This window comes from Hippocampus guttulatus, chromosome 13 (genome assembly GCF_054856545.1).
Source record: "Hippocampus guttulatus isolate MCC_2025c chromosome 13, RoL_Hgut_1.0, whole genome shotgun sequence".
Taxonomy (NCBI): Eukaryota; Metazoa; Chordata; class Actinopteri; order Syngnathiformes; family Syngnathidae; genus Hippocampus; species Hippocampus guttulatus.
Window position 1 is genome coordinate 14,575,746 of NC_141273.1, and position 27,424 is coordinate 14,603,169.

The 27,424-nt window shown below is 42.9% G+C and overlaps 3 protein-coding genes across 5 annotated transcripts; all 3 read left to right on the top strand.

Annotated features, from left to right (window-relative positions):
• Positions 1-308: 308 nt before the first annotated feature.
• On the top strand, positions 309-3,581 carry LOC147196489 (nucleolar and spindle-associated protein 1-like). Of its 2 annotated transcripts, XM_086127477.1 has the most exons (11): positions 309-461; positions 568-633; positions 731-880; positions 947-1,097; positions 1,458-1,547; positions 1,623-1,732; positions 1,803-1,963; positions 2,294-2,403; positions 2,499-2,609; positions 2,683-2,788; positions 3,237-3,578. In XM_086127477.1, exons 1-11 carry the CDS (start codon positions 387-389, stop codon positions 3,322-3,324), a joined length of 1,218 nt encoding a protein of 405 aa, XP_085983603.1. In that variant the 5' UTR covers positions 309-386; the 3' UTR covers positions 3,325-3,578. The 2 variants fall into 2 exon arrangements, with proteins under 2 accessions (XP_085983603.1, XP_085983601.1); XM_086127475.1 differs by having other exon boundaries at positions 731-1,097; positions 3,237-3,581.
• An 846-nt stretch (positions 3,582-4,427) lies between these two features.
• Positions 4,428-11,662, top strand: pacc1 (proton activated chloride channel 1). 2 transcript variants are annotated; one of them, XM_086126435.1, is made up of 8 exons: positions 4,428-4,879; positions 7,616-7,715; positions 7,843-8,052; positions 8,708-8,862; positions 8,925-9,064; positions 9,537-9,678; positions 10,164-10,271; positions 11,024-11,662. In XM_086126435.1, exons 1-8 carry the CDS (start codon positions 4,850-4,852, stop codon positions 11,183-11,185), a joined length of 1,047 nt encoding a protein of 348 aa, XP_085982561.1. In that variant the 5' UTR covers positions 4,428-4,849; the 3' UTR covers positions 11,186-11,662. The 2 variants fall into 2 exon arrangements, with proteins under 2 accessions (XP_085982561.1, XP_085982560.1); XM_086126434.1 differs by having other exon boundaries at positions 4,429-4,879; positions 8,922-9,064.
• A 651-nt stretch (positions 11,663-12,313) lies between these two features.
• On the top strand, positions 12,314-27,297 carry znf106a (zinc finger protein 106a). Its single transcript, XM_086127548.1, has 21 exons — positions 12,314-12,423; positions 13,666-13,771; positions 13,906-13,967; positions 15,926-16,120; positions 17,520-19,148; positions 19,255-19,657; positions 19,751-19,820; positions 20,093-20,250; positions 20,484-20,544; positions 20,819-21,707; positions 22,900-22,934; positions 23,030-23,145; positions 23,220-23,354; positions 24,026-24,142; positions 24,274-24,465; positions 24,555-24,617; positions 24,899-25,018; positions 25,109-25,180; positions 25,272-25,343; positions 25,761-25,904; positions 25,979-27,297. Exons 2-21 carry the CDS (start codon positions 13,718-13,720, stop codon positions 26,030-26,032), a joined length of 4,641 nt encoding a protein of 1,546 aa, XP_085983674.1. The 5' UTR covers positions 12,314-12,423; positions 13,666-13,717; the 3' UTR covers positions 26,033-27,297.
• Positions 27,298-27,424: the final 127 nt, after the last annotated feature.

The window sequence follows — 27,424 nt, forward strand, 5'->3', positions numbered from 1 at the left end:
CTGTCTCGTGCTTTGTGTTGCTCTTCTCGCAGCACAACACACACACACACAGTCAAAGCGTGGAGACGGAGTCGTGAAGAAAGAAAATAACTTAAAAAAACCTAGGACAGTTTTTTTTTTCCACAGAAAGAGACAGATTATAATATTCATGTACTGTAATGTTTTGGTTCGACACAAGCGTGGATATTAATCTGTTCCCTGCGATTGGCTGCGGGGTTCCGCAAATCCGCGTCTGCGATTGGGCGAGAGCTTTTCCTTTCCATACAATTAGCCAATCAGATGCCACACGCCCAGGTTTTGAATCTTGAGTCGTTTCAAATTGTTTAATACGAGCACTGTGCGAGTTTCTGCTCTTTTCTCACTCGTTCACTTATTCATACGAAACAATGGATTTGGATTCAATGAAATATGCGGAGCTACGCAACCGAGCGAAGCAACTGGGTCTCAAGGCTAATATGAAGGTAAGGGTGACGAAGATTTCTTCGGCACTAGCATTTAGCCTAACGACTACAAACTCACAATTTATTTGTTCAGATTAGTCGTCTAACTATACGCGTGTGCAAATAGGCGGACAGGCTCTTAAAAGCCATTAAGAAGCATTACGAGCAAGAAAAGGAAACCGAAAACGACAAGGTAAACTATCGATCACGCCTGATGTTTTTGGTCAGGCAGGTTTGTCAAGAAGGGAAGTGGGTTAGTATTAAAATGTTTTTTCCTTTGTGTCAACAAGGTAGAAGAGATGGAGGCCAAAGTCACTGCTGAGGTCCAGACAGACCAATCCCAGGAGGTGTTTTGCAGCTCCTCAGTGTTTGTGAACACACGTCGAGGAAAAGCGAAAAAGACAAGAACCCGTGATTCTAATGCCAAGTTGGATAATGAGGTATTCACGTCGTGCCCGGAGGCCACGTCCGTGAACGCAACACTGAATGTTGTTTTTCCTCCAAAGGGGGGCAGTGACGTGGTCCCACAAGTCCGAGTTTACAAGAAGAGACGATTGTCTTCTCTATCCAAGACTGAGAAGAGGGGAGAGAATGAACCTGTGATCGAGTCTTCAGACATGAGCATTCAAGTGCATAGCGAGCCCAAGGATGGCGGAGGTCAGTCATGCTAATATTCATCATCAGAATTTCACTGGGTTCTACTTTATCAGTGGCCCGGGGTCATGATGTGATTGTATCGGGCCACCCAGAGCTCACTGACGATTGCCCGACCAGGTGCGTACAAATTTTATAAATATATGAACACATTCTTGTGTTTTAAATATTGAACATTCAGTATATTGAGTTCCACCACTTAAATTGCTAGATCATATTCACATTTTTTTGTTTGCATTTCAGGTCCTTCCATAAAGAATACCTTTTATAATATATCATGCACGGAAAATGTCAATTGGCAAATATTCAGTTACATTTTATACTGTTTTTTCTCTCTCTCTCTCTCACTCTCTCTCTTTGCAGGTCATGTTCCCAGTGTGGCCAAACCTGGTAAGATCCCTCGTTACAAAGGGCGGCAGGTGAAGAGGGCAGCCCTGAAACCCGTCACTCCCAGTAGGTGACCCGCCACCCCTCAAAACACTTGAGCTCTATAAGAGAACATTATTATCCCTTCATTTCATCACGCAGACTTCCAAAAACTCCACGAGGCGCACTTCAACAAGATGGAGTCCATCGACGCCTATGTGCAGAGGAAGAACACCAACAAGAGGAAGATGGAGCCTGTACCAGAGCTCAAGGTACACACAGACAGGCCCCTTTTTGTTGCTGACAATAGTGTATGACGTTCCCTGTTGTGGCATGACGCAGGCGGCCAAGGCTAGTCGGGTGTCCTTGTTCAGCCCTGCGCCCTACAGGAACAAGAGTCCGCAGACGACGGGCAAACCAGATCCTCCAAGCAAGTTGACTGAGAAAAAGCAAGATTCTGTATTCAAGCCCTCTGTGCTTTGCACAAGAAGGATCAACGTCAGGTGAAGCCAGGCATAGTTTTCACACAGTCTGATTGCTAATTCTCTATACATCTTTTTACACAGTGCCTTTTTTTTAATATACAGTGGTACCTTGAGATATGAGTTTAATTTGTTCCATGACCATGCTCGTAACCCACAACCCTTGCATCTCAAATTGTCCTTTCCCATTGAAATACCATTAGTCTGTCCCCTGAAGATTGCGATTTGATTTGCGATTATTTTCTCTTCAGGGTCCTTCTGTAATGTATTTTTGAACGAAGCAATCTTCATCACAACAAACGATGTCCAATCTATTATGCATCGCATATCATTTGTTTTGTTTCCATGCAGGTTTTCCGAACTGATGCCTGACAACGAGTACAAGAGGTCGCTAGTGAAGACGCCGGCGCGCTATTCGTCCGCCGCGGCCACCAGCACACCCAAGACGCAGACATCCGCAGGTCGGTGCCACAACCGTATGCACAAGTCCGTACACTGGTGAATTCATTTGGGGATTGTACATAGTCTAATAATAGCCTTTGTTCCCGCCCAAAAGCATCATTTGTGTTCTCTGGCAACACGAGCGTCACTCCGGGAACGCAGAAGAAGGCCGTTTTCGACCTGAAGGCCAGCCTGTCCCGCCCGCTCACCTACAAGCCTCACACGGGTAACATCGTCCGCCTTTTCGTCAGGACACCCCAATGTAAACCACCCCTTACTGTGTCCGTTTGCGCTCATAGGCAAACTGAAGCCGTTCAGCGACTGCAACGACGACAAAGCCGCCGACAAGTCTTTGGTCGCCGACTCTCGAAAGAAATACTACAAACAGCACAAAGTGCAGACCAGGTGTGGATTAACTTGTATTTTGTTCATTTCCCTTGCAGACGGAGTATGTTCAGTTCGAATAGCTTCGTAGTTGTCTCTGTTAAATTATGAACTGCAGATCTTTTCTAAATAGATGATCAATGTTTCAGGGGGAAGCGTGTTTAGAGATTTGAGCCTTCAGCTTCAAGTTCAACAGGATACTATAGTAGGCTGGAAATCTTTTTTAAACCATTAGTGAAAGCGGTGGAATCACGAATGGCAAAAACCGGAGCTTTCATATTCTTTTGAAATTCAAAAACGCAAGTCGGAAAATGGAGGAAATTATATGAAATGAATACATCCCGTCTTGATAAAATGCAATTAATTACAATTTGTCGTGATGTACACTGCTGTAAAATATCTTCAGATGATTTATCTCACTACTTTGAGGTGCATTCAGATTCTGATTCTGTTTTGTGGCCATTTGCAGGGAGGAACGACAAGCCAAACAAGCTGAAGAGCGCAAAGCAAAGAAGTCCAACTTACTGTGTGCACGGCGAGGCCTGGTGATGACATAGTGTTTTTTTTAGAGTGCTGCTTTTCTCGTTGTAAATATGTTGTTGTCTGCTGCTATCTTGTTTTAGCATCTAATGGTTTGCAGCTTGTTGGGATTTTAGCTCGCGAGCAATCAATTTTCATGGGAATTGGAAGCTCACTGTATTTACTTACTGCTTTGTTTTTTTTTTCCAAGAATAAAAAGATTGCAATTTACTCACAAAGAGGAGGGTCCTGTATGAGAATCCATTTTTTGTACTGTGGTGTTACGCAAGATTTTTCTTTAGTAAACTATGTCTTTGCTCAATAAATTTTGGGAACTGTTGAGTTATTCGTAGTAATAAGTATCTGAGCTTTTCGGAAATAGTCTCAAATATTAACCTTTTCGTTTCAAGGTAATACCAAGTTAATGTTGCAAAAATCAACCATGTCAAGTTGAGGCCCCACTGCATTTCAAGTCATCACCTGGATATAGAGCTAAGTCTCCAGTCGTAAAATCTTGCTCAGTCACAACATACTGCATACTGATGATTTAGATCTTACCACAATGTACATTTACGCCGTGTAAAATTTAAAGACACAATTGTCTGCATATTTGTACATATTACATTAGAAGTGGCATTTCTAATCTTTACCTTGTAAAACTGCCATGGCGATTCAAAATATTAGAAACCACTAATTACAGCCACACTATTCAATTAAAAAAAAATGGCATCTGAAGCAAAGTGCTTTACATAAAAATGTGACCGAATGAATATAAAAAGTCAACACACCCCTGTTTAAATGCCAAGTTCTGTAATGGGAACCAAGTGTTCCTTGTATTGTGGCCAAAGTGGGTGCATTTTTATATTTAAAAAAAAAACATGTTTTTCGCTCAGCCACAGACGTGACATTGGCGTTTGGAGAATTAAATAGTGACAACAGAATACGTATAACAAGCTAATAAAATATCACCTTGTGACCACAAAGTGTAATGTGGTCACAATGTGACACAAACTACAAATAATGGGCGGCGTGGCTGGACAAGCAAATCGAGCGCAACTTGTCGCGAAGAGGCGAGGGAGAGGTTATCGCCGTCGCATTGTCGAGGAAGGTGCGCTCCATTTGAAACCGCGACGTCTCGTTTTCATGGAGATGGTGTTAAAACCTTATATTGGAACTTCCTGTCGACAAATTAGTATATGATCGCCAAAATTGAATAACTTAGAGCCACAATTAAGCCCCCTGCGCCCTTTCATTTCGTCATTAACGCCGACAAAATTGGCGTTGCCTTTTTTCCTTACGGTCGACGAAGACAACATCAGGCAAGCGAGGTGGGACAAGGAAAGAAGCCAACCCCGGACGCGAACATTTCTTCTGATCTTTTTGCGTCCTTTCATATGATGAGATGGTCCTTTATCGTTTTTGGAAAACCACATATTTTTGTTTATTTGTCCACATAGTCTCATTTTTTTGCCCGTTTTTCTTTAAAATGTTGACTAAAAGTTGAGAGCGCGACGAGAACCTTCAGAACAAGTGCTGTTTCGGGAGAGGAGCGTAGTTTACGGAATGCTCGGAAAGGACAGAACTTATCGAGAGGTACGTTATGTCTACTCGTAATCGTTGATTGAAATACGAGTAAAATTTGTACAACTCTTTCCTAAATACCCCAAGATGCTTGATTGTACGTTTTCTTACGCGTCGGGTGTGTGTGCGGTTTTTAAATTTTAGTAAATCCTTCAGCGTATGAGAGTGTGTCCTTCGCACTTGACGTCATGTGATCCCCATGCAAGTGCAGGAAGAGAGGCTTCCTGACCGAACGAGCTGACTGGACTAAAAAAAACTTCAGAAGTTTATTCCGCTCTTTTATTTATACACACGCGTGTGTGTTCCAAATTATTTTACAAAAGGTTTCTCTCATTTTTTATAGATAGTCTGTGCAAATGGGTCTCAGTATAATTTTCAAGTGATCGATGTTACTGTTATGGAATAATTTCAATGTTTTTGAACCTACCTCCCAATGATAACGGTATTTAGTTTTCAAAATAAAATGCAGTTTTTGTTAAAATTTGGTGTTTCAAATCATGCACAGCAGTGTTTCAAGATAGGTTGTACAGCACTAAAATAGTTTTTGAATTTGAAGCATTCTGAGGTTGAATTTGCTGAAATCAAAAGCTATTTCAAACAAAGACATCGCAACAGGTGAGGTTCCATCAAAAATGAAAATTGCTAAAGTTATTCCAATCTATAAAAGTGGAGAAAGACATCGGTTTACAAATTATAGACCAATATCACTACTACCACAATTTTCAAAAATATTAGAAAAACTATTTTCTCGCAGACTTGATAGCTTTATACAAAAGCATGCGCTGTTAAGTGAGAATCAATATGGCTTCAGGGAAAAGCGGACCACCTCAATGGCAGTTATGGAGTTTGTGGAAGCAATAGCCACTAATATAGACAACAAAGAATTTACTGTTGGGGTTTTCCTAGATCTAAAAAAAGCTTTTGACACAATAGATCACAGTATATTATTGAAAAAACTAGAAAGATATGGCATTAGAGGTGTAGCTTATAAATGGATAAAAAGTTATTTAGAAAACAGATATCAGTACGTGCAACTCAACAATAAAAAAACTAATCAACTAAAAATCACTCACGGAGTTCCTCAGGGGTCAGTGCTTGGTCCAAAACTATTCATCTTATATATAAATGATATCTGCAAGGTCTCAAAACAATTTAAATGTGTCCTATTTGCTGATGATACAACTTTCTACTGTTCTGGAATAAATCTGAAACAGCTCCTGACAACCGTAGAAAACGAATTAAACAAATTAAAAAACTGGTTCGACAGAAATAAATTGTCACTTAACCTGAAAAAATCGAAGTTAATTGTTTTTGGCACAAGACCAATCAAACACCAAGCTAAAATTATGGTAAACTCAATTGAGATAGAAAGAGCGTATGAAACCAAGTTTCTCGGATTAGTAATAGACTCAAAACTATGTTGGAAGCCACATATCGATAACGTAAAAAGAAAAATAGCCAAAACCGTAGGGATCCTCTACAAAACCAAGGAAGTGCTAAATAAGAGATCTTTGTACACATTGTACACTTCATTATTATTACCATATATGACCTACTGTGTGGAAATATGGGGAAATGCCTGCAAAACAAACACACTCCCTATTCTCAACCTACAAAAAAAAGCAATTCGAATTTTTAATAGATCAAAATATACGGAACCCACAAATCCACTATTTATCAAATTAAATACGATGAAATTTTATGACCTGGTTGACTTTAAAATCGCCCAATTAATGTACAAAGCACACAATAACCTGCTCTGCCAAAACATTCAGAAGTTTTTCGAAATTCGAGAAAGCAGCTATGATTTAAGAGGTACCAACTTATTCAAAAAACTCAAAACAAGAACAAACATCAAGCAAAGAAGCGTATCTATCAAAGGTGTTAATCTGTGGAATAATCTCGAAACGGACCTGAAAATGAGTAAATCGCTTGCTGAGTTAAAAAACAAATTCAAAAAAATAGTACAAACAACCTACATCAATCAGAGTTAAAATGATAAATTCAAAACATTAAATATAATGATAAATCAGAACTAAGTTGATAAATAGAGAAAGGTATATAAATATCCATTATGAATTTAAGAGAAAATTGACACAAGAGTGTCAGGGTGTGGAAGTATATAATCCCGATACAAACCAAAAGTTGTAAAAATATCACGGTTAAGGGTAAAGTATGAGCCTTAATGGAGACTTCTTTCTTCTTACTTTTCGGATTGATATAAAAATGATTTATTAGATACAATCACATAACGGGGTAGGACTAGATAAGTTTTTTACTTCTTCCTACTCCCTTGAACATAATAACTGTGTTGAATGAAGATTGATTTCTTTCTTTTTACTTTTTTTATCTACCTTATTTTCTGTCAAATTATTACTGTATATATGTTTTATGTTCAATAAACAAACAAACAAACAAACAAACAAAGGTTATATTGTAACATAGGACCTCTTCTTTGCAGCTTTGCAAGTCTTGCTTCCATTGAACTTGTTTTTGAGTTTTTGAACAGATTCTGTTAAGCTGAGATCATTTTCTTTTGATTGTGTCAAAACCTCATTTCGAAACGATGGGTCACTCACTGTCACTCGTTTTGCTATGCCTGTGAGTATTGTGATATTTTCTGTCTCCATGTGTTGCCCCACCATTAGTTAGTTCATACTGTATATCTGCTGCTTTAGGGTGAGACTCTCCATTATAATTGTTATCCAGTGAATGTGTTTACGTTCACGTTGTTGTTTGATACCGCAGTTCAATGATGACGATGACCACAGCGAAGAAATGCAGTCACCGGATTTTTTCCGAGATGTCGTGGAAGACGGCGAGGAGCGCATTGAGAGCGTTTCGCCAGGTACAGACAGGTGTTGCTTTTATTTTTATGCAGATTCTTTTGTGGGTAGTCATTGTGTTCATTTCTATTGTGCACTGTTGTAGTTATCTCGATTCGGCAAGAGGTTGTGTTTTTCCCACTTTTTCAGAGGATGATGCTCAAGGCATCACACCGTCTAAGCGGGTCAGCAAGGCGTGCCTGAAAAACGTGTTCACGGTGGTGCTCATCTTCATCTACCTGCTGCTGACCACTGTGGCCGCCTTCCTGGCCTACCAGACCATCTCCGACTTCCTGGACAAACTCAACCATCCCGTCATGTCAGTCACCTACAAGGAGGTGGATGCCTTCTCTCCTCCTGGTGTGTATCAAAGTTATTACAATTCGGGATTTTTCCATACAGTTATTGTTATATTTTTTAAAATATTTTTTTTACTTAGCCAGTCAAGACATTAGCATTCTGTACAATCAAAATGCAGTTCTACCCATATGATGACAGAAAATATTCCCCACCTCCACGACTTTTGTTTTTTAAAATCAGTTAGTTTTAATTAGTTCTTAGAGTGGGTTTGTTAGTCTTTCCAAGTTTTAATTTCTCTCTAAAATGGTTTGTTTTAGTTTTATTAGATTTTTTTTGCTTTTGCCTTCAGTATCGGTAGCTGGTATCAGCATCTTTCGTTAGGAACCAATACCTTGAAATAAGGTTGTACTTGCCCATTCCTAAGGCCAGCTGGGACTCCAGTCTCCTTTTCCTGTTAGACATTGACATTTTTCCAGCTCTAATGAAACATAGTTAAATTAATTTAAGATTCAGAGTTTGCATCAAAGTGTTGGATGCAGAGGATGAGCATATGGCCTTGGCTGGAGTCCCTGCCAGTTCTGCCTTCCACTAAATTGGGTGTCAGTTTTAACTACCATTTTAGTAATGTTCTGCAGCAATTGGCGCATGCTGTGAGAATATCACTGCCATGCTGTCAATGCACTACTCTGATAAGCTGCGACCTCTATCGTCATAGGTATCGCTCTGTATCCCGGCAATGCCCGGCTACTGAGCTGCCGGCACCACTACCACGACCACATCCCGCCCCTGGTGGACCCTGGAAAGCCTCAAGAGGGCGACTGCGTCATCAAGGAGGTGACCTACTACGGGCTCTTCACCAACCGAACGAAGGTTTGTGGTAAATATGGCACTCTCCTTACAAAAGCAAGCTAACAGTTCTTGTGTCGCAGAAGAAGGCGCTGGTGGTGCAAGGACCGTCGGATGTCCGCAACAAGGAGTTAATTTTTATGCAGTTCAGTCAGAACGAAACCGAGGAGGACTTCAGCGCAATCACGTACATGCTATTCGCCAAGTTTAGCGACCTGGATATCAGGTAACGGCGCCGCTTGTCGTGCTAATTGTTCTTCATCACATTTTTCAACTTGCGACTCCAGTTTGAACTTGATTCATTGACTTACACATATCACAGAAAGATAACCTGATGACTGTTAGTCATTGTTTATATATTAGCTGATTTTGAAAATTGATTAGCTATTGATTAGCTGATACAAACACCACATTGATGCGATTGATTTTTGTGCTTGAATGATGTTGACCCAATACTGTCCTGGTTCCGAATTATACAAAGGCCAGATCTTCATGAAGTCAACTTCTTTTCATCTTAAACTCAGAGACCAGTAACCCGAAAAACTGAACATGGAAAGAATTCTGCCCAAAGCTCAGCGGCAAGATATCCATCCCAAAATCGAGAGGAAGATCATAGCCCTGACTCGGCGTCTAAATAGATGAATCCCATGAGAGTGACATTCGCCCCTTTATTGACTCTTTAAAATCTCACTCTCCAGTTTGAATAAATCTAAGTTCATGAGGGACTGTGAGAGGAACTACTCCACGTGGACCTTCTCCGGGGGCTTCCGCACGTGGGTCAAGATGTCCTTGGTGATGACATCAGGGAAAAGCGACCAATCAGTGGAGTTTCGCCAAGAGGTAAGTAAGGAGGGCTCGACAGATTAATCAGTCTGCCGATTATATTGACAGAATATGAGAAGGTTTCAAAATAATCCAAATTGACCAGAGTTTTGCGATGAATTGTCTCAACCGTGTTGGATTCACTAAGAGATGCCTTTGCGCCGTCTGTCCACTTGATAGAACTCTCACTTCATTCAATTCAATCAGCATCTGAGACAGTTACTGACCGCTAGGACACCACGAGGATTTTAAACATCCATCCATCCATTATCTGAACCAACTCTCTCCATATGTCATAATTAAAATGTAATTCTGTCAAAGATTACATGTTTTGACATCCCGGAAAAGTATCACTTCAAAGAAAATAATGGCTAGAACTTCACTCATTAAGTTGCTTTTATACTGTCTATGTCTATTGTATGGCCAAAATCTAAAGATAAATTCAACAGTTAATGTTTTTTATTCATTTTATTTTTTTTGATGATCACTGATTTCTCTTTCAGTCCGCTGTGGTCAAATTCAATGACAAGAGGCCCGAACCCGAAAGGAGCAACCAGCTCTTCTTTGCCGTCTTTGAGTGGCGCGATCCTTTTATCCAAGAAATCCAACTGGTAGGTTCAAGATCCCAACAGAGATGGCGTACACCCGTCTTCCAGAACTTCAAGCTATTTAATGTCACCCCCCAGTTCATATTGTCTGTCAAACTAAAAATGAAACAAAGAGAATGACATTATCTATTTTTAAAACAAGCAAACAAATATGCCTGAGGAATGTCCCCGCTAGCTTAATGCTAATAGAAAATGCCAATCGACAATCAATAAGTGTGTTATGACCCTTTTTCCAACAGATATTTGAACACAAACAATGCAGTGTAGACATACAACCACAATACTCACTGGCATATATTCTTTATCCTCTGCTGTTACTGTAACCCACTGAGGAGTTGTTTACATGTATGTGTATATTATTTTGCCCCCAGTTGGCCAAAAATGACGAATATTATTGCAGCTTAGTGAGTCACTTAGTGGCACCAAGGTGACACCGGACGATGACAATGCATCCAACGATCCATCGATTTTCTGAATTCCTTATCTTTGCGAGGGTCACGGGCGTGCCGGAACCTATCTCAGCTGTCATCAGGTGATAGGCAGCGTACAACTCTGAATTTTACATGGAGAGATGAGAGATCCCCTAAAGATCTCTCATCTCTCCGCTTTTATAGTGAATCTTTGTGTACGTGCATTGTACGTGTAGATTGTTTTTCTATTTTTCCAATTAATCTGTCAAATACTAAATTATGATGAGCCGAACTATTCCGTTAAGTGGAAACACAAGTTTTTCTCTCTTTTTGGAATTCAAACAGATCGTGACAGCAAACCCGTGGTCGTCGGCGGCCATTCTCTGCGGCGTCTTCATGGCTCTCTTCAAGGCAGCCAATTTTGCCAAGCTGACCGTGCAGTGGATCATCCGAATGCGCAAGCGCCATTTGAGGAACAAAGCCCGCCAACAGGGCATCATAAACTGAACACTGGGGATGCTGATCGAAAGACCTTTAAAAAAAACAACAAAAAACGCAGCACAGTCTGTCTGGACTCGAGGGCAGCGTTTCTTTTGGTGGTTGTAACATTTCAACACAAGATGAATTTCATTTCTTATTACACAAAGTTGTCCTGAGATGTAAGTAGAAACAAAGGGACCCTTTTCTGCCCTGTCTATTATTCTCAGAAGCAAACATTTCAGAGCCAACTTTTGTGTTCCACAAACATTCCTGTATGTGCGTCCCGTGCACATATATTAACACCTACATAACACTCAAAACGATTTGATTTGTTATTTTTATTTTTGTCTGTTTTTTCAGTGTTCCTACTGTATGCTAATCCTGCTGTTGGGTTTTAATTTGATCAAAATGACTTGAATGTATGTGGCGGTGATTTTACGAGTGTATTTGTTCATATTCCATGTTTTTATGTTTTGTACGCCTAAACTTCAGACTTCACTGTTACTTGGTATTATTCCCCCGCTTCTTTGTCTTTCATAGACATCCGCACTTCTGAGAGGTCCAAAAGCAAAATATTCAGATCATTCAGGCAATCCGAAAATTTCTACTTTTTCCCAATTCCACATTTTTCATAAACAAATCAATTTGAAATGAAAGTTGTTTCCCCCCTCCGTCCAAAATCCCGAATTCCTTGCGTTTTCAATTATTCAAGCCATTCAAACTTTAAAATGTTCAACTAATTGATGACATGTTGACAAGTAATTTGTTTCCTCCACATTCTCATATGTCCAAAGTCCTTTTGCATATTTACCACTTTCTTCCACATTTTATATTTACATTTGAGAATTTCCACAAAACCCAAATAGTTTTTTTTAATATTCCACATTTTCCCAAGCGAAATGCCCACATTAATTCTAATAATAATAATAATTATTAATAATAATAATTTTATTCTCTCCTAATCCAACAATTTCAGATCAATTTTGTGAATTTCTTCATTTTCACACTGAAATTCTCAAACCAAGAGATGTTTACTTTTTTTAAGCAGGTTAACTCAGTAAGAAAAAAGTAATTGTATTCGCTCAGGTTTTCCCCAATCGCGCGAAATTTTTCTTTCAAACGGCAGCGATGGACTTGAACGTCGCTTCCGTTCCCGTGCAGCAAGCTGGACAATCATTCGTTCTTCGCGGGTGAAGGATGTTGTTAACAGCGACCACGATGGTGGACAAATTGTGGAGCCCTGGCCACACGTTGATGTTATAAAGGTAGCAAATTAACCACTTTTTACTCTTGGAATAATCGTGAACGTTTCGATGTAGCTGCTTTCGATCGCTATTTGACCATGTTGCGTTACCTGGGGTTACCCTAGTTACGGTGACTAGCATGCTAATTGGCTACTAGCTCGGTTTTGCTCACCATTATTACTAAAAATATATAATATCACATATCACATTGTTTGCTTTATATTATTCGGAGACCGTCAGGTCACTTGCTGGTTCATTTTATGTGCTAATGTGTATATTGCACGAGGACGCAGCCAGTGTTTGCTCACAAAACACTGGAATTAGCATAAGGCGTGCTAATAAACAAATAGCCGTAATGTAAAGGAAGTGACGAACAATGTGCTCGGAGGCAGCAAGTCAATTATCCACCTTATCTAAATAATACTCCAATTTTAACGAATTCGTCCCAAAACGCATGTTTGAGCAAACTAACAACACAACCAGGACCCGCAGTTTGTTGTTGTTTATTTTTTTGGGGTGAGGGGCGTTTAAATTTTGATCCTGTGCTTAGACTCTAGGATTCTACAAACACTGGCATATTTACATTCCGAAACTGAATGGTGGGAACAAGGTTTGTAATTGTTTTGTTTCTCTCCCTGCCGTCTTGAAAGATGGATAGCGTGACGTCACATCACATCGCGTTAGTTATGAAGTATGCCAAGCATTCCCAACCTTTACTGATCCACATATTTTACATGAAAAGAACATCTTCCCCCACTACCAAACAAAAATGTGACAAGAAACATATTGGTAACCTTCACTCACACCAATATGGATTTTTTTTAGAGGCATGCCAATTTCAATATTTGGCAGGAAAATTTCAGAAAGTGATTAATCATCCAGTTATTTTTCAGAAAAAAATCGCGAGTGTCCCGTAGCATTTTAAACAGCAAAAGTCTGAATTACTGTCAGAACACTTGATTTTTTGCAATATATTGTCCTTCAGTAATTAACTTCAAAACATCTCATCTTTGACGACTTGCATTTGAAATTCACAGAATAATGCACTGTACAAAGAGTTAAACTAAAACTAGTAGCTAATTTAAACCTTTGCAATGCACACATAGCATGAATATAAACCTTCTCATCTTACAGAAATTACATCTTAATGGGCACGTGAGAGGTTGGTGACAGATGCAATTCACACGTAATTAACTAATCGTGCACGCTTAGCACCAATATAAATCTATCTATATCAATATATAGTCATTGTTTTTTAAATAGCTCCTGGGCCGCTGACCAGTGGTTGGAAACAGCTGGTATATTTGACGTCAAGATGGCGAGAGACAGGAAGTGCATCCTCTGCGAGACAGTCCATGCCTCCAAGCAGGTACTTCAGTTGCCAATGATACTTCATTCATTTTCAAACATTGACATTCGGTCACCACCGTTGATTTTGGGGGGCAAAAGGCGCGATGCGGCAGTGAGTTGGGTCAATTATATTTTTATTTTATCAATCCGTAGGAGATGGTTGAACACTTGAGAAGCATGCTGCACCACCGCGAATTGGAGAAACTTAAAGGGCGGTAAGATCTCTTTATTCAAAACACATCATTTCAAGTTGACAGTGCAGAAGAAAAAACGCAAAGATTGATTAAGATCCAGTTAGTGGTTTGATCAGCAACATGTCCGAAAATAGGCAAAAATAATCCATCCATCCATTTTCTAACCCGCTTTTCCTCACGAGGGTCGCTGGCGTACTGGAGCATATCCCAACTGTTTCCGCACAGTAGGCGGGCGACACACTGAACTGGTTGCCAGCCAATCGCATGGCTTAATTTGTCTCTACACGATGAATCGAGTATTAAAATCATGGTTGATTAATTTAATAATCAATTAGTTGTTGGTTAATAGATTCATTGTTGCCCCTCTTTATAAATCATGTGGCAATTGGAGTAAATTATTAATAATATAAATTTTTTTTGAATGCATTTTAAACAGACTTTTTTTTCATTAATTTTTTAAAATGTGGGTCACCGTAAAGCACTGTCACACACGGGCACGTGCCTGTCAGGGCTCATGCAGAGTTTGCAGCTGTTCCAACTGTGACGTGTATATTTAGACACAAGCTTGCCGGATGCCCGATAGAGGGCAGCTGGCTCGTGACTTTTTGACAAAAGTATGCCAGGCGTCGATGTTGAATATTTTTACCCCTCCGGGCTGATAAAACGCGATAAAGACCAAAGTGCACAAAAGCGATGACAGTCAACTAGTCAGTCATGACCCAAAAGTGGGCCAAGGACCCTTGTGTTAGAATAAATGTTCATATTTGATCCCATATTTTCTCCTTTTGTAGTTATAAAGAGTGCGACTCTGCAGAAATTTCACTTACGACAGGATGGAGGAGTTTGACAATCGAGGTGTGACCAATAGGGTCCCACTCTCGGCTTTTCAGTTAACGTCCTTTTGTTAAGTTAACGGCTTCTGATTAAATTAACTGTTGCTTGTGAGAAGATCACATCTACCCCAGGACACAATGTGAGGGAATTTCACAGCTGTGTTCGCGGACCACCGACCTCCAGCAGGAGCCGTGTGACCACCTCAGAAATCATGTATTGTGATTCTATGCCCCATTTGGAGGACTCATTGTTGTTCTGAAACTATGTGAACACTCCCCAAACATTTTTTTAAAGTTCAATCCTTAGGCAAGACAATGAACTCCCAAGTCGCCTCCAGGTCGGCATTGTAAATATAAATACAGCATGATGAGAGAAGGTTACGAAAATATCAATTGTAAATGAACCAGGATATTTTAAGAATTTTGCTGTTTAACTCCTTGTCGGAGAAGAGCAAACCAATACGTTTTTAAAAATTGTTCCTGACTTGTATAAAAGTGGGTCGCGACTTAATGTCCAAAGGGGAAAATGTGTGTCCCGGGGTGACAACAGTTGCGAACCACAGCGGAAGAGTGCTCGAGGGGTGAGAGAACAGCCACAAAAAAAGGAGAGGGCAAGGTGACACAGTTGGGAGAGGTTCGGAGTCAAAGGTGGTCACCAGCTGCCGGCTCCGGTTACGCTTCTTGGGATTGGTCAGCGAGATAAAGAGGACATCAGTCTGCGGCCGTGGTGGGAGGAGGGTGAGAAGGAGATTTCGGATACTTCCAAAACACCCGCCAGAGCGAGCTCTCAGAGTGCAGCGTGGCCGGCAAGCTCCATTAGCGCGCCGACCGGGCCCGGCTGCTTCCGCCTGCTCCCGCTTCCTTGTCATTTATGACCCGCTAGGGAACCGCACACTTTATGGATCAGGAAGATATCTTTTTTTTTTGTTTGTTTGTTTTTATTTTTTTCCTTGAATGTTGACATGAAAAAATTTGAAGTTAGTTACCTCCTGATCTGCAACAAATAGAGAATTTGGTGATAAGTTAACATAGCAAGGGATTGTTGAGTACTCTCCTCTCCCAAGACATCCAAGAAACTCATCAGAACGCCGCCAGAATGCCCGAAGGAAGCATTGAGCGCCCTCTGTCGCCTCTCCTCCCTGACAGGGATTGCGGCCACGAGTGCCGGGTGTGCAAGGTGTCGCTGGTGAGCCTGACCGACTACGCCGGCCACATCTCCAGCCCCGCGCACAAGCAAAACGTGGAGAAGATAAAGATCACGCCCGGCAGCATCCATCGTGACAACGACTACTTTGACCAGACGCTGGTGGAGCTCGTTCAAAAGAGGAAAGAGCAGATACGGTAATAAGATGGAAATGATATCTTCTCTCGCCATTTATTTTCCAGCTTTTGGCTTCTAGTAAAACTAGAAATGCATTCGTGTACATGACTAAAATGTATCCCCAAGTTGTTTTGATACGTGTACCAGGGGTGGGCAAACCTTGGTGGCCAAGGGCCTCTTTTGAGTTTTAAAATGAACAAATGTGCTATTTTTAGACTCGGTATGTGTAATTTGGATACAAAATAATTCATCTGCATGAGAAAATATTGTATTTTTATTTGGAATTTAGAATTTTATTAGCCCCCTCCCCTCAAAATCGATGTGTATGTGTGCTCGCAAATGTATATTATCATAGTTTTTTTTTCTATTTAATTTCTTTTTGAAAGGTAAATTAAATTGAAAAATGAACAAATTCAAATTCAGAAATACTTAAATCAAACAAGACTATAATTGAAATGCTCAAAGGCCTAAATGAAAGATTACAGTGGCCGTATGTGGTCCGCAGGCCATACTGTGCCCACCTCTGCTGTGGACTGTATCCTCACCATAAAAAGTAGTTCTAAAAATGAATCAGCTTATAATAATAAGGCCAGCTCAAATTTGCAATGGAAAATGCCAGAGAGATAAAAAAAAAAATCCCCCCATAATTTAAAAAAAGAGAGAGAGAGAGAAAGAATGGACTAACGTGCCATTGCGTTATCGTGATACGGCCGACAAAATATTTCGCCAAAACAGCTTCCCGCGCCTAATTTAGCCACTGTGCTGCACCACCGTCATCGACCATCCCTCGAAGGTCACTGTTACTGTTCCTGCTTTCTACTTCTCATTTTACCTAAACTCAACGGCGATGATGTCTCAACCATTTCATAATCCTTACCTTGAACACTAATACTGAAGACTGGTACTGTTTGTGATTGTGATTGTTGAATCTGACTGTAAAGCCCGTGAACGGTGGGGGTCGCATGCTATCTATAGTCACATTCTTATCATGAGCACTCACAGGCTTCTTTCAGCTGCTGCCTCAGTCCAATCCGGGCCAGACTCCAATTTCATGTCTGCACCCAAAAACAGAAGTGGGTCTTAGTGCAGGGGTGATCTTTTATTTTTTATTTTTTTTAATGCCCCCTTTCACACTGTCACATATTGGTGCCTTAAGCACGGAGCAAAGATCAGAGGACAATCAGAAGCCGGCAAATTTTTCAGGTGGACTTCAATCCTTGATCAGTAGCCCAGGCACTTGAAAAAGCCATCTTAGATGCCCAGCGTGAAAGGGGCTTATGGTACTAAGATGGAAGCCTCGAAATTTCACCGGTTCCTTTAAGAGAACCCACCCAGCCCAAATCCTCAAGACGGCCGTCACTGTCGTTTTGTATGTTTTTCTTTAGTTCCTGTATTATCCTATCTGGTCTGCATCCGCAGCAAAGAAAAGGAAGCAGCTGCTGCTAAGCTGGTCCAGGAGTCGGCGGACGCAAAAACAAGGGAGATCCAGCAGAGGATAAAAGAAGCCAAGGAACGCCACCAGCTGGACAGAAGCGCTCAGCATTTGCCGTATAGCCTCTCCTGGAATTATTCGCAATACAATTGCAGAGGCGGCCAACAGAAAGGCTTCCGCGCATCTTCGCCCTCCTTGAACGGCAGCACAAAAAACACGCAAGGAAAAAGCGCCACCTGGCATGCACAAGCGCCCCCCAACTTCCAGAGGTGGGGTTCGGGGAACTTTCAAGGCAGTCGCTGCTATTCGCAAGATGGTGCCTTGGGCTCCCCCGGGGGTTCGTTTTCCAACCCCAATCGACTGCCCTGGCTCAGTAACCAGGGCAGCAGCTACGGTATGTATGGCAGGAATAACATTTCGCAGTTCTCACCAAATAACCGCCAGGTGAGCTACAACAAGCCCTCGCCGATGTACCCGCCGCCACCGCAGTTTTTTGCCAGTCCTGGGAGCTCTCTTGAAAACAGGGCTGATGAGAGCTCGGGGCTCGGGAGTAAAGGGATGCCAACAGCCAACTGTGAGCCACGTGGCAAACAGAACTTTGGCAGCAACCCAAAGCTGGACAAGACCTCCCGCTGGTCTCCTTATTCAGTCAACAAGACAGTGGACTCCCTACCCGGCAAGGATACCCTGCCCAACCAAGCGGAACACCCAAAAGGGCCCAAAAGCCAGGAAAAAACAGCAAGAGAATTCACGTCCTCTGGGAAGGAACAGAAGGAGACGCCGAAGAGTAAACACTTGGACCGCAGCGCAGATGGTCCTTCCAAGAGTCAAGCCGAAGTGCATCCAAAACCCCAAAGAACCCGAACCCCTCCTGTTGGACCCCTGCAAGCACCAAAGCTACCAGAAACCTGCAAGAAGTCCTTGGCCCGGTCCAAGAGGAGGAGCTCTTGGGACAGCCGCCAGCCAGAAACGCCTCGAAACACCGCTGACGGGGAGCCGCCCAAGGATCCGGTGCAGTGTCCAGTTACGGAGGACAAGGATAAGAACTGCCAGCAGAACGCAACAAAACCAAAATCAAGCGACCCAGCTCAGAGTTCTCAGTCTTGTGCGGCCAAAGAAAATCTCTCGGCATCCTCTTCTGAGAGCATCCAGTCCCTGCAGGTCAGCACCTCCAGCGCCAAGAAGCCACGGCCCGCAGCCTCAAAACGTGATGACCCGGAGAACGAGAAGGAAGCTCCCACCTCGCCGCCACGCGACGGAGCCACGAAGGAAACGGGAGACGATGATAGTCCCAAGGGAGAGGCCTCCAGTTTGGACAAAACGTGCGCCCAGGCGTCCGGCTTGTCCAAACTCGACCTGCCTCCCGTTCTGAAGCGCGACCTGACCAAGCACATCAGCACCAAGACCAAGACGGGCGGCCACGAACCCAACCTCCACAGCGCCAGGCGCATCCGCAACCTGAGCGAGTCGCGGCGGACGGACAGCGAAAAGGACTCCGGACTCAAGCCGACTGTGCGGCAGCTCATCAGCCCCTCGGGGTCCCGTCGGAAAGTCAACTGGGAGCAGGTGTACCAGGAGGTGCGCAAGAAACAGGACAAGGGGAAAGGAATGCCCAGGTAAGATTAAAAGACCTTTGTTTTTATCCACTTGTTCTATCCACGCGACAACTCTTTCGCTCTCCCCCGAAATGGAGTCCCACAACTACTCTGTGTCGACCTCCAGGTTCGGTATTGAAATGGTCCCAAATGAAGACCAGAGCCAGGAGGAGGACGACATGGCGATGCTGGAGAACTTTCCTTGGGAGTTGCTGATGGAGATCTCTCCTCCCACCACCTCCCGCAAGCGCTCCCTCTCCGAGAGCAGCCTGGCTCCGCCTTCTGAGCACTCGCTCCTGCAATCCAAGGAGACTCCGCGGAGGTCCTCCGTCGCCAAGGAGAGCGGCGGCCGGCCCGATGCGGAGCAGATTCTCAACCTCGCTGTGGAGGAAGCTCAAAAGCGAGCAGATAAGCTGATGTCAGAGAAGGCCAAGGCGCTCCGGAGATCCGAGTGCAAGACAGAGGAGAAAAGTTCCGGAGTCGAGCAGATGGACGGACAGGGAACAGCGAAGAGGCGAAGAACGCCTGGGGTGAGTTCAGGAGGGTTCAGTGGAATGCGACCCATAAAAAGATGTCACGGTCTGGTTAAAATGAAAAGTTGTCTTGCTGTGTTTATTCTGTAGGATGTTCAGAGCCAAGAAGCTTCTGGTGTGGAGCAAGACAACAAAAGACAAAAGACCAAATCCAAAACAGGTTCGTGCCAGAAAAAGGGATTTATTAAATACTTCCCCTCACAAATAATCATTACCTGTCCTGAAACGGAAAGACAACTGTAATGCACAAAGGCAGCGACTGAGTAAAATCTGAAGCCACTTTCTTCAATACGCAAGTTGATTTTGTTTCCATGTGACCAGATTGAGTAACAATTAAAAAGCAAGTTTTCAAACAGAATTAGCCTTTAGTTTTCTTGAGATCATTGGCAAGATTTGCGGCGCGTAATTTAGTGTTTTGTTTTGGCGGTGAAGCGGATCGCTTACACATCGACCAGCTTCTGGCCGTGTCGTTGCGAGAGGAGGAGCTGAGTCGCTCACTGCAGACGGCGGAAACCCAACTGGTCCAAGCGCGGGCGGCACTGGATGTCGCCTACATGGAGATGCAGAGAGCCATGGTGGTCAAACAGCAGGTAGACATGAGAATGAGACGCCATCATTCTTTCAGATGTGCTTAAAACGAAATAAATAATCAAACACGTGCATGGCTCAAAAGATCAGATCCACTGATTCTCTAAAGAATTTAATGCTCCATTTTGTAGTTTCAAATATTTTGACCCTCTCTTGTAAGTTGTCATGTCCAATGAAAAAAAAGCATGTCCAGTATGTTCGGCATGTGTCCATTGTTTATAAATTTCTTTTTCAGATCGCCGCCGAGATGAGCACACTCAGAGAAAAACGAATTGAGTTAATAAAAGGGATGCAAGGTAGGTCTTGACTTCTAAGCAAATCATGTTTCCCCATTGATATAAATGGAAATGCCATTAATCCGTTCCAGCCTTGCAGTAAAACGCCACGGTGCGCAACTCTAAATTTGGACTTACCTGTTGACTGGAAAAAAAACAATGATCGCTTAGAAATACAAACTACTGTGAGCAACATAGCATGATACAGCCTTGGACCACGTTACTGCATGACCTAAATCTGAGCTTTTTGTGCAGTTTTACAGTTTCTCAATGTGTCTACTTTTATTCTTTGAAGCCAACCACACGGAGGAGGCCAAAGTACCTCCTATCCAACCGAAACAGGAGAAGACGGACCCCGCAGGAAGTGAACCGGCCTCTGTGGCTCCGTTGTGCTCTCTCGCGAGCATTGCAGCTCTTGGTCGGAGCGCTTCGCCCCCGCCATCGTTCTCCGGTGCCATAGCCATCAAGCAGGAGCCCCCGTCCCCCGTGGGAGTCAGCAGTGAATCGGACCTTTTGGACAATGTAACATGCCCCGAGTCCATAACCGCAGCGGAAGTCAAGCCTGAGCCAATGCAAAAAACTGAAAGCGATGCCCGGAGTCCGTCAGGATTGGTAGAGTCCACTGAAAAAGCCGTTCAGGCCGACTCCAAAGATGACGTGAAGCTGTTGGCGTCCAGCAGAAGGAGCCCCGAGACATGTGGCCCTGCCGATCGCTCGCACTCGCCGACATTCGAGACACCCCAAGCGCCAAACGCTTCACCCGGTTCGCTCTCGGAGTTGAGCAGCGGCAAACGAGTGAGGAAGCTGAAGAAGAGGAAGGTGTTGGAAAAGGCTCACAGCAACGCACTGCCGGAGAGCAGCGATACCGAGATGGATGCCGAGGCCTCCAGGCCCAGGTGGTCTCGACAGCAAAGGAGGGCCAGCAATGGCAGCGGCAGCACTCAGGTCAGCACCTCCTCGCTACCGCGAGGGGGTGACATTTTGATGGAGGAAGACGCCATGCCTCGCAAACAGGAGGTGGAGGTAAAGATGGAGACGAGCGCAACCTTCGAGCAGCCCCTTGGGACCACCTCGTTCTTTCCTGCAGCTCACATCCCGGACTCGTCCAGAAGCGAGCAGCCGAGCCTGGCCTGCAATGAGGTCACCTCCACCAGCGACATGGACATCTGTAAATCATCTGAGAGGTGAAGCTTTGACTAAAAAAAAAAAAAAAATCGGGCTCCACAGGGCTTTGTTTTGGCCTTTCCAACCAGACTTACAATTTTGAAAGGCTCGTTTTTGGGACCTCATGTCATGTTCCTATTGGTGATGCCATTTTAGGACTCTTACAGAAAGCGCACAGTTTGCCAAATTTGGTTGGCATGTCATATCACGTGAAGCCCCACAAAAACATCTCAAGGACCATTACCTGAAAAGACACAAGAAGTCGGCCATTTCGGTTTGAATTTGGCATTTTGGCTCAATAGCACATTAAAGATTAATAATTAAAAAACAAAACAAAAAATCCTCAAACCCCGTTTATGTAATATCATGAGCAGCATCACAAAAAGGAGAACACACTCCTGAAAAGACAAAGAAGGTTGCCCGTTTTGGTTTGAATGGGCTATTTATTCTGAAAAAAATAATTCTATCCCAACAGCCTTAGCAAGATGAAATGTGGTTGGTATGTCTATCATGAGTAAACCCACGAAAAAGGAATCAAGCCCCTTTTGTTTGAAGCCGTCTTTTAAGATTGGTAGCATAATTTTTGAATGAAATAAAAATCAGGCCCCCCAGAAACATGAGCTTTGGTCAACATGCCGAGCATAAGTAGACCCACAAAAAAAGTCTGAAAACCCCTGAAAAGACAGGACTTTTTTTTGTTTGTTGGAAACGGCCATTTTAAGCACTCCAGCATAATTTTGGAATGAAAGAAAATTCACCCCCGAAACAAGTCAAGATGTCTATCATGAGTAGCACCACAAAGAAGACACTCCATTTTGGGTCGGTAGCACGCTTTATAATGGATTTTTTTTTAAATTGCCTCTAGTGGGAAAAAATAACGAAAGAAAATTCTGTCTGTCATGATGCGATTTTTGTCATGAAGTTCCCATTTTAGTTCAGTGGCATGCTTTACATTGAGCAGCATAACATTTTTGTAGGCTTGTCTATCATGAGTACACCCTCAAAAAAGTCTCAGGAAGTCTGACATTTTGATTTTAACATATTGTAACAGTTTATTGTTTGTTTGTTTGTTTGTTTGTCTTTTACTATGCAGTTTAAAGTGGCTGAAATTGATCATCATTATGAGTGTTTGCTATGAAAGGGGCAATTGCCGGGGCACTTTCATCACCTCGTTGCATAATTAAAACTGTCATCCTCCATTTCTTTCTGCAGTGAAATGTCCTTTCCAAAGATGACATGGAGCTCTTGTAAGTTTTTTAAAATTTTTAAACAGGACACTGAATGTATTTTTATCATTTGAATAGTCTTGCCCACTTGGTAATAGAACGTGTTTGTTTGACAGACGCATCGTCCGGCATCTTTGAGGGCCACCAGGAGGCGGTGAACGGCATGCAGATCCACAACGGCCTGCTCTACACATGCTCGGGGGACCGCACCATCAAAGCCTTCGACTTGATGGTGGGTGCCGATGAAATCTTCAACAACCCCCGTTTCAGAAAGCAAGTGACATTCCCATCCTCCGTCTCTTGCAGACTCACAAGTGCGTCGCTGTCTTTTCCGGACACACGTCCAAAGTGAGCTGCTTGCTAGTGTCGGCTTCCCCCTGCCTGCAAGGCCGCCTGTACTCGGGCTCCAGCGACCAGACCATACGCTGCTACAGTCTCAAGGTAGGATAAATGAAGGCCGCCTACTTGACTGGCTTATTTTATTTTACCGGTATTATACTGACTGAAGAATGGTAATATTTTAATGGCTTGTTTTTAGAAACATGCTTGTAACAATAACAAGGAGGGGTGATAGGTGTCCATACAAATGCCTGCAGAAAATAACTATTTTAAATGTAAATGGCACAACAATAATCCAGAAGTAAAACTTTGATTCCAGATATTTTATGTTATTATTCTTTTTTTTAAAAACACATTTTAATAGGTGTCCATACAAATGCCTGCACAAAACAACTATTTTAAATGTAAATGGCACAACAATAATCCAGAAGTAAAACTTTGACTCCAGATATTTTATGTTATTATTATATATTTTTAATGCATTTTATCTGTGTTATTTTTAGTGTCCATTTCATCCCGCCATTTTTTATTCGACTTATTTTTTTAGACTGACATTTACACTTTTAACAAATCTGTTTCAAGAAAAGTCAAGGGAATAGCTGTCCATGGAGATGCCTGACAATAGATTTACTGTGTACGGCAAGACTGGGAGTAATAATTCCCACCAGACATTTTAATAGGACAGGATTGACAGAAATGTTTACAACTGCATAGCCTCGGTGGTTGTCTTACATTTAAATGTTTCATTTGGGTGCTTGTGTGCTTGCTTGCAGACGCAGGAATTAGAGCAGCAGTTCAATATGGCAGATCGGGTCCTGTGCCTCCACTATCGATGGAAGTTCCTCTACGCCGGTCTGGCAAACGGCACTGTGGTTACCTTTGATCTTATGGTGAGTAGTGTAAGTGGTGGGAAGTTAACAAAGTAGAACTTTTAAGTCTTTTTTTTCTTTTTTTAAACACAAATATCTTTACTTGTACTCAAGTCCAAAGAGTGACAACTTTATTTGCACCTCTGCCACAGACCAACAAGCAACGGGACGTGTTTGAATGCCACGCGCCACGGGCCGTCAGCTGCCTGGCCACGTCGCAGGAGGGCACGCGGCGCATCCTGCTGGCGGGCTCCTACGACAGCACCATTAGCGTGCGCGACGCCAAGACCGGTCTACTGCTGCGCATGCTGGAAGGACACACCAAGACCGTCCTCTGCATGAAGGTGTGCCTGCGCCCCCTCCCCTGCAAAAGCGGCGCCGATGTTCTAGCCGATGATTGGGGAAATGTTGACCTGAAAGTTTGCGCTTTCAGGTTGTGGACGACCTGGTGTTTAGCGGCTCCAGTGACCAGTGTGTCTTCGTGCACAACATCCATGTGAGTCCATTTTTGGATGATTTACAGTCTCCTGGTGCTGCGACATCAGGAAGTGAATAAGGAGAGAGTGTCAAAGCGCTTTTGAGTACCTCGAGGTTAGAAAATCACTAGCCCGGGGAAAGTTCTTTTCGGTTTCGAATGTGGGCGGAACATGGCGACAGGATTTGATGGTTATTATGAGGATCCATCAAAGGATTCATCGCCGCTGGCAGCTTAAATTTTATTGAACCTCACCTCACCTCGATTATGAAGGAGTCTTATCACCAATGTTTTCCGTTTAGAGCGGGGAGCTGCTGCGCGTCTACAAGGGCCACAGTCACGCCGTCACCGTGGTCACGGTCGTGGGGAAGGTGATGGTGACCGCCTGCTTGGACAAGCAGGTCCGGGTCTACAACATACAGGTGTGCCCGATTTCCCCCGTCTGCCATCAAAAATCCCGAATGCTCCCTCAGACTGACCCCCCCCCCCCCCCGCACCCCCACCCTATGCAGTCTCGAGAACAGCTACAGGTGTACACCGGACATTCGGACATGGTGACGAGCATGACGGTGCACCAGGGCAAAGTGAGTCATCGCACATTATGGCTTGTTGGATGCACGATTTTTCAAAAATGGTCACCGCATGTTGTCTTTTTTTTTTTTCTCCTTTTCCCAGATTTACACTGGCTGCTATGACGGCAGTGTGCAGGCCGTCGAGTTCAATCTGACGCAGAACTACCGCTGCAGGGTTTAATTTCATTTTTATTTAAAAAAAATAATATACAGCTGCCTAAATGGGGTTTGGTACAATTCAAAAGGGTGTAGTGGTTGAAAGTAGATTAGAGTGAGGTTATCCAGACAGGGAAAGACTTCTGGAACATTTTAAATTTTAAACTGTGGAAATAACACAGCTACAGCACAGATTAATGGAAAATAAATGAGTAAGTTTCTCTAGACTGGACGGGTTTGCAAATGAGTAACTTTTGGTGTCATCTGCCTGAAAAGAGCCAACCAGGACTTTTTTGTGGGTCAAGTCATGATAGAAATGCCGACCAAATTTTATGTTGCCTAGTGAGGTTGAATTTTTGGGACAGTCTCTGGTATTTTTATCCTAAAGGGCGCCTGTTAAAGCTGTCTTTTTCTTTTTTTGGTGCTATATCCACAGTGGCACGGCTGCGCAAGAGTTTTCGGCGTCATGGCGCACCTGCAACAGCACATGGTCAACGACCACGCCACCAACCAGCAAACGCTCCGATGTCACTGGAAGGACTGTGAGGAATTTTTCTGCGCTCGCAACGGCTCCAAGCAGGTAAATGTTTCTTCTTTTCACCATCCGCTCTCTACGTCATATGTAGTGAGCGCGGCTCCGCTCTGTCTTTTCAGGCGATGCTCGCACATGTGCAGAAGCACGCCGACGAGGCCCAACCGGAGCCTTGAGTTCCCATCTCCCATATTGGGCGGAAGTTTGGGACCTTAGCGTTCTGTTGGAATCCAACATTCAAGTGTCTCCCTGTCCATTTTTTTCTACGACCGCGAAGAGTGCGGCGGCTGCGGACATCCTCGCATGCCGCTGCCCCGTCTTTCTGCACTGACCAAAAATGAAAATGAAGACCCTTCTTTTCGTTTTTTTTCTTTCTTTTTTTTTTTTTTTAAACGTCACCGCCGCCGAGAGAGGAAACGCCGCGCATTTGCATCCGGCAGCCGCACTGTATGGCATGGGAAATTTTTGTTGTTGTGACGTGTCTTTGTGAGCAACTGCACCATCCTTTTAAATTTTTTTTTTTTTTTTTCCCACATTTTAGTAAAAAACGGCTGTTAGTCCTTTGAAGCGGTCTCCATGACGCATTGCGTCTTGTTAGCTTAACAAAGTTTTTTGTTTGTTTGTTTTTTGAGTTTTGTTTTGGGGGTTTTTCGGAATCACTTCATAATAATGTTGTTTAACACTTTAAAAGCTTTAGTAACCTCTAAATCCTTTGACTGAGTGGCATACATCTTGCCAACTTTTAAGCCCGCTTTCTACCAAATTGTTGTTTCTTTTTGGTTTTTTTTGGGGTTTTTTGTTGCTTGTTGCTCATAGTTTTTTGAAGATATTTGAGGGATTTTGGTGCAGTGTCGTGTGGCCGGTTTTTCATTTTTTGCTGTGAAAACCAAAAGTTATGGCCTGAAAATATGTTTATGAATGTCTCTGGGACGGCAACACGGGCCAAAAAGGATAGCTCTTTGGAGTTGTGACATTTTTTAGCAAATTTTATAATTGGATTCTGGCTGTTTTGTTATCAATATCGGAGGAGGGGATACATTGCAGCATTGCATTTTTCATACTTCCAACTTATTAATATATAAACGTGGCGGTGACGTGAGGAGGTGACGAGGCGCATGTCGGAGGAGGTGTTTGATGGAGCAGTAGGAAGAAATTATGTCCCATGCCATACCCCCCACCCACACAACACTTCCGAATGAAAGTCCCGGTTTTATACAAAAAAAAAAAAAACATTGTCGTGAGTTATTTTTAAACCTCAAGTCTCACTCACCGTCGTATGTTCTATACGTTTTCTGCTTAAGTAGCAAGGAAGCAAAGCACGGCATTCACCTCCGGCCTGGCAACACTGACTGTCTTTCCACTTTCTTGATTATGTTACCTAATTTTTTTAAAAATTGTGCAATAAAAGACATTTAATAATATTAAAAATATGGAACACTATAGACAATGTCTGATTTCTTTTTTTTCACTTAAATATACTATATATGTATATGTACTGTATGTGTCAAACCCAACAAAGTATATACAACATGGAAAATAACAATTAAAAAAACCACTTGTTAAATATC

What these genes read in the sequence shown, in the direction of transcription:
- LOC147196489 (XM_086127475.1), top strand. Translation starts at nt 387, where the DNA reads ATGGATTTGGATTCAATGAAATATGCGGAGCTACGCAACCGAGCGAAG. An exon ending in AGGAAACCGAAAACGACAAG is followed by an intron (nt 634 to 730) that starts GTAAACTATCGA and finishes TGTGTCAACAAG; the next exon opens with GTAGAAGAGATGGAGGCCAA. An exon ending in CAGCACAAAGTGCAGACCAG is followed by an intron (nt 2,789 to 3,236) that starts GTGTGGATTAAC and finishes GGCCATTTGCAG; the next exon opens with GGAGGAACGACAAGCCAAAC.
- pacc1 (XM_086126434.1), top strand. Translation starts at nt 4,850, where the DNA reads ATGCTCGGAAAGGACAGAACTTATCGAGAG. An exon ending in AGGACAGAACTTATCGAGAG is followed by an intron (nt 4,880 to 7,615) that starts GTACGTTATGTC and finishes TTGATACCGCAG; the next exon opens with TTCAATGATGACGATGACCA. An exon ending in CATTGAGAGCGTTTCGCCAG is followed by an intron (nt 7,716 to 7,842) that starts GTACAGACAGGT and finishes CCACTTTTTCAG; the next exon opens with AGGATGATGCTCAAGGCATC.
- znf106a (XM_086127548.1), top strand. Translation starts at nt 13,718, where the DNA reads ATGGCGAGAGACAGGAAGTGCATCCTCTGCGAGACAGTCCATGCCTCC. An exon ending in TTGGAGAAACTTAAAGGGCG is followed by an intron (nt 13,968 to 15,925) that starts GTAAGATCTCTT and finishes CCTCCCTGACAG; the next exon opens with GGATTGCGGCCACGAGTGCC. An exon ending in CCATGGTGGTCAAACAGCAG is followed by an intron (nt 20,251 to 20,483) that starts GTAGACATGAGA and finishes TTTCTTTTTCAG; the next exon opens with ATCGCCGCCGAGATGAGCAC.